Source organism: Gavialis gangeticus, unplaced genomic scaffold (assembly GCF_001723915.1).
Source record: "Gavialis gangeticus isolate Ggan-Ray unplaced genomic scaffold, GavGan_comp1, whole genome shotgun sequence".
NCBI lineage: Eukaryota > Metazoa > Chordata > Crocodylia > Gavialidae > Gavialis > Gavialis gangeticus.
Window position 1 is genome coordinate 1,656,156 of NW_017729005.1, and position 9,428 is coordinate 1,665,583.

General features: G+C 41.3%; 1 protein-coding gene across 2 annotated transcripts in view; it reads left to right on the plus strand.

Moving 5' to 3' along the window:
- LOC109291538 (multidrug resistance protein 1-like) overlaps positions 1 to 9,428 on the plus strand; it is a 59,029-nt gene that overhangs the window by 4,510 nt on the left and 45,091 nt on the right. For both annotated transcript variants that reach the window (XM_019508562.1, XM_019508563.1), the window contains exons 5-11: positions 843 to 909; positions 1,146 to 1,337; positions 2,275 to 2,446; positions 2,929 to 3,053; positions 5,551 to 5,728; positions 6,530 to 6,643; positions 7,655 to 7,765. In XM_019508562.1, the coding sequence (XP_019364107.1) occupies positions 843 to 909; positions 1,146 to 1,337; positions 2,275 to 2,446; positions 2,929 to 3,053; positions 5,551 to 5,728; positions 6,530 to 6,643; positions 7,655 to 7,765 (959 nt within the window). The remainder of the gene's footprint in view (positions 1 to 842; positions 910 to 1,145; positions 1,338 to 2,274; positions 2,447 to 2,928; positions 3,054 to 5,550; positions 5,729 to 6,529; positions 6,644 to 7,654; positions 7,766 to 9,428) is intronic.

A 9,428-nucleotide genomic window follows, 5' to 3' on the forward strand; every position in this document is an offset into this window, starting at 1 on the left:
TTTTTAGGGTCTAATTTCCTCATTTTTTCCCCAGATATAAATAGGATTGCATTTTTTTTTTTTTGAGCAAATGTCTTTCCAGACAGCCAGCAAATGGCTAAGCTGCCACTGGAATCTTGGTTTTGTGGAGCTTGGGTGGTACTTGAGTGATGTATGGCTTTGCCTTGAAATGTAGTCTGCATAGATAAATCTCGCCTTATTTGCAATGGAAGTGGGAAATCTTTTTCATCTGCCCACCTCCCCCCAGCTCCGCATCTGGCTGCTGGGGGTACACTGCTCCGCATCTGGCCACCAGAGGTACACTGATCCAAAAAGGTTGAGAACCCCTGTTCTAGTAGATGTGTATATTGCTTCTTGCACATGTGCATTTAAAAACAACTAAAAAAAGTAACAATTCCCAAAAAAGTCTAGCTACAAGCATGGTAAGTTGAGTGCAACCATTATCAATTCAAAAAACGGTGTTAATATATACAGAAAGACAGCGTTTATCTACAACAAGGTAAACATTTGAATAACAGACTGCTCTTTGTGCGTCTTGGCTTCATTTCTGCTCTTATTAATAAGAACAGCTTTAAGACATCTTCTACAGGCGCCTATTCAAAGCCTAACAAGCACACCAGAGACAGTGCAGACAGACCCACAGTGTATCAAATCCATGACATCACTCTACAGTGACCTTGTGAACAAAAGTTTGGCCTGGTTTAAGCCTCTACTGCAAGGCTGATGGCTGCAATGCAAGCTGTAAATCAACAGAATTGTTATCTGGAGTACAGTGTCATCTCCTTGAATGAGACCTGGTGGTTAATTCAGTAATAACACTTAATCTTTTTTCTTGTTTCCAGTTGCTACGCTGGATAGCTCTGCTTGTGCTCCAATTCCAGGTGTAGATATAGAAGCTGAAATGACAAAGTAAGAATCTCCAGTTATTTTCTTAAGAACAGCATGTTCTTGTTTCTTTATTTTGTTGTTTATTTGTTTGCTGTTTATTCTATTCAGCTACAGGCTATAGTCTGTCCTCAACTACGTTCCATTGGTTTTAGCACATTTGTAAATGGGCAAATGAAGACAGAATTTGGCCTGATGCATCTTAATTTCTCTCCCAGGGTACAGTACATCTTAGGTATTTTTTACTGTCTTAACTGCAGGTTTGCCTACTATTATGTTGCTATTGGTTCTGCTGTATTGATACTGAGCACCATCCAAGTGTGGACATTTTTGACTTCGGCTACAAGACAGACAGCAAGAATCCGACAAAAGTTTTTTTTTGCAGTGCTTCACCAGGAGATGGCTTGGTTTGACACCACCCAGATTGGAACCTTGAATACCAGATTAACAGAGTGAGAGGACTTTATTTATGTACCATGAATATGACATCTAGAAGAATATCTCAATTTATCTCTTATTTATCTAAAGAGTGTTCAAGAACTGCTCAAATAAAACCTGAAACATACAGTTATTTGAAGTGAAAATTAGTTACCAGTTTTCACTTAATTTACTGAGTTTCTGTGACACGTGCACTGCAAAGGTTTATGTCATGACAAGTACTACTTGGCTAACATTTGACTTGTAATATTTATGAACTGTTTAGCAACTGCAGATAAACAGCCATGTTGTCTCTAGCTAGTTTACAAACACTGTAAATCCTGACATTAGATCAGATAAATGTACTCTTATCATTTGTCAGCATAGTCTCATTCCACTTGATCCAAAACCAACTGAAGTCATTTGGAGTCTTTAAACTGACTTCAGTGGGCTTCGGAGCACTGGATATAATTGAGAGGTACATGCACGTAAAGAAATTTTATACAATTTAAGATTGACATGTAGAAAAAATATATCTAGTTTAGGGAACTGTGAATCCTGAAGAGGATGACACTAATCCAACCTGTTTGTTTATATATTCAGAAAAACACTTAATATTATACGCAGTGGTTCTATGTAATAACAATGTATTGATAGTGTGCTTGCATTGGATGCAAAATTAAGATATTCATGCTTCGTATCTTCAAATTTCAGCAGTCAATGGAGGGGAGGACTTGGAAATTGCAGCAGCTGCTGCTGATCCTAAGGTTACAGACAGAAAATGAGCTGTAAAAATGGGAGGCTGTTCCAAGGAGCTAATAGTGCTGTTCAGAAATCCAGAATTTTTACCACCACAATGATCTGGATAGTTAAACTTATGATCCATTGTCATCTCTTCAGCAAAACAGAAACATATGTGATAGGAAGACATTCATCAAATTTTAACAAATGTTTTTCTTTTCTAATTTCCAGTGACATTAATACCATCCATGAAGGCATTGGAGACAAGATCTGTATATTTGTACAATTTTTTGCCACCTTTCTAACGGGCATTATTATAGGATTTGTCCACGGGTGGAAATTGACCTTGGTGATTTTGTCGGTTAGCCCTCTACTTGCTGCCTCAGCAGCAGTTTGGTCAAGGGTAAGTTCTGGGGGGAAGGACAACGTAATAATTATGATCCTTCTTGAATGAAAAAGAGGGAATACATGCAAAGCATCATGAGTACAAAGCCTGGAGAGGATCCCTACCCCATCTCGGCACGTTCTGCCACCTATTTCTATTGACAGGAAATGTACAGCATTGTGAAATGCATGGGGAGATGCTTGTGAGTTGTGACTTTTAATGGGTATCACTTGTAATAAAACCATTCACTAAATACTATTATATGTTTAAGGTTTTGTTTTTCTGTGAAGCAAAGTAGTAAGGGAAGAGGAAATAGTATTATCTTTAATCTATCTAAGTTCTATTATACCAGTTTCTAAGCACAGGTGGAACTTGAATTCAGTTTCTCCCAGATTTCATGATTCTACCCTTACCATTGGGACACCCTTTAATAATGCACAAGATAAAGCTCTTTAATAGATTTTAATAAAATTTATTTTTTTCCCTACAAAACTTCCCAGCTCTTGGCCTCACTCACTGTAAAAGAGCTGTCTGCTTATGCTAAAGCAGGAGCGGTAGCAGAAGAAATTTTGACTGCTATCAGGACAGTTGTTGCTTTTAATGGACAAAAGAAGGCACAAGCAAGGTAAGCTTTTGAGAGAAACTTTTGTATTCAATATTTAAAAAAATATTGGGTTATTTAAAAAAAAAATCACAAAAGATCTGTCATTTTATCCCCCAGACAACTGGAAGTCTAATATGAAGATAGAGAAGAAATCCCTCTAGCTCATTGCTCTGCAGCAGGTGTCCTGTGGGCCTCATGTGGCCTACAAATGGTTAAGATGCAGCCCACACAGAGGTTGAATTGCAACCCAGTGAATTCAGAAAGTGGACACTGCTTGCCCCTCCCCCACTTTATCCACATCCAAATTTGGAGTCTTTGGTCACCACTGACTAAAAGTAAGGGGAAATGTGGGGGTGAGTGGTAGCAGTATACACCCTTCGGTTCCAGAACCATGCCAATGCAGCAGCTCCATCACCTGTACCAACAAGCCACTAACTTGCTGCTGGAAGTACTTCATCCAGCACACAAGAAATTCCCTGGGGCCAAATGATTTGGACCTTCCAGTTCAGCTGAGCATGCCATCAGGTGCTTTAATTTTAAGCACATGCTCACTTCTATTGAAATTAACTGACTAATGGGCTTATAGTTAAGCTGCCTTGGATCACAATCTTAAAGGAATTCTTTACAAAGGGCTTCAACATTGTTTTAAACCAGTGCTTAAGACGTAAAAAAAACTTATTTGCAAATTTATTTATTTGGTCTAATCTGTATTACTCCAATGGTATCTGAGCATCTTTCATGAAAGGAATCTGTTACAAATCATTCAAGGATACCTGTCCTACTGCTTCAGTCTTGCCCCTCACTTTGAGTATTTCTATATTTGGGTGAGAACATGTACAAAACTTTCAATATACTGTGCCAAAAGGATTAGGAGTGAACGTGAACAGTTATTCACACACGGAAGACTACAAGATTAGAGAGGATATGGAAGAAGAAGAAACACTTTTTTTTAAATAACCAAGGGTTTCCAACCTTTTTAAACAAGTATACCCCTTCTCTCTAAAAGTTCCATATCAGGTACCCCTTCATATTTTTTCATGTTTTTAAGGGGTGTGCAGGGGGCACAAATTGAGACCCCCATGGTGAGGGGGAGGGAGTAGGGCTACAGACAGAGCTTCAAGCAGCTCATCCAGGGAGCGCGGGGAGTGGGTAGTGGCTCCTGCTGATGCACACATCCCAGGAGGGCATGGGGGTGTGTGCTCCCAGATCTGTGCATGGGGCAAAGGCAGGCTGGCCCAGTGGTGGGGGAGCGAATGGGGCTGGGGCAGGGGCCAGGATGTGGCACAGGATTGAGTTGTGTGGGAGTTGGTTGATGTAGCTATGCACACCCCAGGGAGGGCACGGGGCGTGTCCTCGGATTTACATGAGGGAGGGTGGGCTGCTGCTGTGGGCTAGGGCTGGTGCTGGGTTGTTCCAGGCGGGGGCTGGGCACAGCTGTGCTTGGGACAGGCAGTGGTGGTACTGGAAGGGGTATCGGGGTGCTACAGCAAATTCTGGAGTGGCTACAGCCCCCGTAGGCCTCCCCCAGCACTGCCACCACCTGGCCCAGTCCTAGGCAGGAAGAGCCCAGTGCTGCCCCAGCCCCATCTCAGTGATATCACACCCTGCCCTGTACAGATATGGGGGCACACGCCCCTGTGTCCTTCCAGGGTGCACATAGTGGTGGGAGCTACTACCCCCCCCCCCCCAACAAGCTGCGGCTTTGTCCCACACTCAACCCTGGCTCCTACCACTGCATGTACCACCAGGATGGCATAGGGGAGCAGGGTGTGTGCCCCTGGTTCTGCGCGCAAGGCAGGGCAGGCTGCAGCTGAGGGCTTGGGCTGGCACTGGGCAATTGCTGGAGGGGACTAGGCCAGGCTGAGCTTGGGGTGGGCAGCGGCAGTGCCAGAAGGGGGCTATCAGGGAGGCTACAGTGAATTTTGGGGTGGCTGAAGCCCCTCCCATAGTCCCTTCCCAGTACCACCACTTCTTACCCAGAGCACAGCCTGGCTCAGCCTCTGCTGGGAACAGCCTGGTGCAGCCCTGGTCCCAGCCCACAGTGGCATCCTGCCTTGTCCCACTCAGATCTGAGGGCACACATCCCCCATACCCTCTCAGGATGTGCACAGTGGTAGGAGCCGTCCCCCGTGTGGCTCAGTCTGGCGCCCTTGACCCAGCCCCAGCCCAACTCCCTTCCCCACCACTGGGGGGGATCTGCCCCTTCCCCCAGCCACTTCCCTCACAACATACTTACCAGCCAGACCCGGCTGTTCTCCTAGCAGCGTGCATGCTGGGCTGTAGCTGTGCTCACACATGGAATTTAGCAGTGACACCTAAGTCTGAATACTCCCTATAGGTACCCCTAGCGCTACGTGTACCTTGGTTGACAACCACTGAACTAACCTATCAGTTTTTACTATGTCCAACAATGGAATGTTATAGAAGAAAAACCCTGTAAGCATGAAAGGAAACTGAAGAATTCCAATATAAATGATGTGCAGGCACTTATAGTTAACATTTCATGATTTGTTTTCAGATACGACGCTAACCTAGAGAATGCCAGAAGTGTTGGAGTGAAAAAATCCATAACCACCAACACATCTTTGGGTCTCTCTCAGTTTCTTATATTTGGATCCTATGCTCTTGCATTTTGGTATGGAACCAAGCTCACAGTGGAAGAGAGAGAAAACTATGACATTGGGAGAGTATTAATTGTAAGCACAGTGTATAGTCTAACTGGCAAAGCAATCTTTTGTAAAATTGTCAATGAATTGGAGAAAATGCTTGCTTTTTAAGTACTGTATGCAACTATGCATAGTACCTAGTAAAAACTGAAGTATCTGTTTATACTAACTGTTTAAAGATGCATTTAATATAATCCAACAGAGATTCTGGATATGTCCTTAAGATATCAAAGTTGCCTAAAGGATAGCTTATTTAGTCACATAATCAGATTGTATTTAAAAAAAGAAAACCTGAAAGGAATTACTTCACCTTCCTGATATTTGGGGATTATTTTGAAATGAATAAATAAACTCAAACATGTGCTTAATGTTATGTACTCTAAGTAGCTTTAATTCCTTTACTTCATTGGAACTTCTCAATGTATAAACTTAAGCACGTGTTGCAGGATGGGGCCCTCAACTTGGAACTAGTAGCTTCATTCCTTTTTAAGGAAGAAAAAAGTTTAATTCAATGAAAGGTGGGAAAAGATGTTTACTTTCACTATTTGTTCTCTTTGTTGTTGCCTTATGCTTCCACAACAGCAAAAGCAAATGCTGTTCAAACAGTTAAAGAGCATATGGTTGCATATAATGGCTACATTTACAATCTTTCAGCATGAAGATAAGGGCAAAGGGAGCTGAAAGAATGCAGCAGTAATTGTGGGTTTTGATTTTTGGATTTTTAAATTTTTTTCTGAAAAGTCCTTACAAGATTACCTGGGCATTTTCCACTAAGGAAAGTGAGGATCTAGAATCCCTGTTAACCAGAGCTCCTGTTTTTGTTCCCTACAGGTGTTCTTCTCTGTGCTCCTTGGCACGTTCTCTCTTGGACAGGCATCCCCAAACTTGGAGAGTGTTGCCAATGCACGTGGTGCTGCCTATGAAGTATACAAAATTATTAATAAGGTAGCTAAGCATATAGCTTAAATTTCTGACTCATAACATAGATTCATTCATAACAGAGATTTTTACAACTCAAAACATAACTATGACATTTTGTCTCATGTTTAGGAAACATGAACCTGAATCCTTAGCTCTGTTACACCTAACTAGCTTTTGATTTAGAAATGAACAGTCCTCCTAAAAGCTATAACAATATTGCTGTTGCTGAAGAAGGATGCTACACTCTGGGTGGTTCACTTTACTACAGAATAGACTAATTAGCTCTGCAGTAACATGTCACTGTCTACAACATGCACCAGTATTGGGGTTCAGTAAACTTGTAGAATAGTACTGTTGGGGACAGTACTTGCTGTCCCAGGCATACATGTAAATGCTGCATGTGTAGATGCACCCTCTTCATTAATTTAATTAATTAATTAATTGTATACGTAGATGGCACCCTCTTAGTAACTAATTCTTTCTTCTTTCAACAGCAGTTATATATCTTTTAATGCAAAAGATGGTAACCAAATTATAAAATGCAGGTTTTTTATTAGATTAAAAACAAAGGGCTGAGTCCTATCTTCCTAACTTCTCTAAAGTTCCACATGTATAACTAAGGGTAGAATTTTACCCAAACATTGGTACTATTGCTCAAATATTCCAATTATTGACCAATTGCTCTTAGGGATTTTGGATAATGCTTTGTATTTGAAAATGTCTTATCTGCAAAATCAGTCAATTTAGAAAATTTAATTATCCCACCACCTCCATTTTCTAAAGTTCCCATTTGACAGGTACATGTAATAACATGCATTATTTGTTGTTGTGCCTTTCAATCCTAAATGCTTTGCTACCAATGGATTGCATTCCATTGAAATGCACCATTTTCTAGGGTGAAATGGAAAAACTATGTAATCGTGTTCTGCATATAACATGATGGTTGAGGACAGGAAGTGAAGAAGAATATATTAGTTAAAAGTGCAGTTTCAATAGCATAAAAATTCATAATACATTTTCAAAATCTTTCTCCAGCCACGTCTTATAGATAGCAGTGACAAAGAAGGATACAAACCAGAGAGGCTCATAGGAGAAATTGAATTCAAAAATATCCATTTTAGTTACCCATCAAGACCTGATATTAGAGTAAGTATTCTTTTAAAATATAGTAGTGTAATAATGAAATTGTGATGCCTGCATGTGATTAAAATGTATCAATTTAATATATTTATTTTGAAGCATTTAAACAAAATACAGCTCTACTTGTCTGGCTTAGAGGAGAGTGTGCTGACTCTGGGGCCATAGAGTTGCAAGTTCAAGGCTGGATTTTCCATGTATAAATGTACCAAGGGGATCCAGCAGGGAATGGGAGAGTCCCTTGCCCCCTGAGCACTACCAGGAGTAACTAGGAATAATGGCTACAAGCTGACAGAGTAGGTTTAGGCTAGACATCAGGAAGCACTGCTTCACAGTCAGGGTGGCTAGGATCTGGAACCAACTTCCAAGGAATGGGGTGCTCACTCCTACCCTGGGGGTCTTTAAGAGGAGGCTAGATAATCACCTAGCTGGGGTCATTTGACCCCAGGATTCTTTCCTGCCCACGGCAGGGAGTCGGACTTGATGACCTGCTCAGGTTCCTTCCAACCCTATAAACTATGAAAATTGTATCAATCCCTGAAAATATACATGCTACTTATAATTTAGGAAAGAATGTCAAAAACTAGTCTGCTGTCTTTACTGCCACCATCTGTCTGCTTATCATTTTCCTCTGTTGGAAAATCCTAGGAAAACATAAAGGAATCAGGGTTTAAGTGCAGGCTCTGGTGACTTGAATCAGAAGTGAATTTCACATTTTCAAGATCTCTCACCAAGCACACGTTGCCTCCAGGAAGTGTTTTTAGCTTCAGTGCTTGAAAAGATCGCAACTGTTCTAATATCTTATGTGGGGAGAAGTGATCTGAGACAGTCAGTTCTCAACTCGTGTTAAGGCTTATTGAGTTAAAACAATTATTTTAAATTGCTTATGGAAAGCAGGACCAATCACAGAGCAGGGAAAATCACATCCTGCTTGCAAAAAATAGCTTTTATCAAACACTTCATATTCTCAACCAGCTGAATTTTTTTGTGCAGTCTTATTGTGTGGCCATCTGTATGCCACATTGCAGATATCCAGCTCTAATGTGATACAGCCATACTACAGTTAAAATCTCTACTAGAATCAGAAGTTCAAATCCATCAGGCTAAGTGTTGTATCAAAACAAGGGGATTTATTACCACTGCTTCTTGGGCTTTCAGAAGTTGCTAGGGATCCTAGTATGTTGCAAACAAATAACCAAATATTGGATATATTCACTTACTTGAGGATACTGCTTTTACTTCTGTCATTTCTTCTGATGGCTCCTCAAGCCTACATGAATCCTCACTGAGAAGTCACAGTTAACAGTCAGGAAGATATAAAGTATAGTGAGCAACTGCATAAGCTGGGTCTGAGGAAATGGAGACAAAGAACTGTCCATTAGGGGTGTGTGAAAGGGGCCATATTGGATTCAGATTTGGCCCGAATCAGGGACAGCGATTCAATTTGTTGAATCGGATCACTGTCCCTGATTCAATTCGGCCAAATCTGAAGATTCTATGCTGCTTCAGGGAATTGGAGATTTTGGCTATAAACACAGCTTTTAAATGTTTTTTTTTTCTACATACCTCGAGGTACCAGGCGTGGCACGTGAATGCTGCAATGCTGGTGTGGATGGAGCATCCCACAGGAGCATAGAATCATAGAAGTAGGGTCGGAAGGGACCTTGTAGAT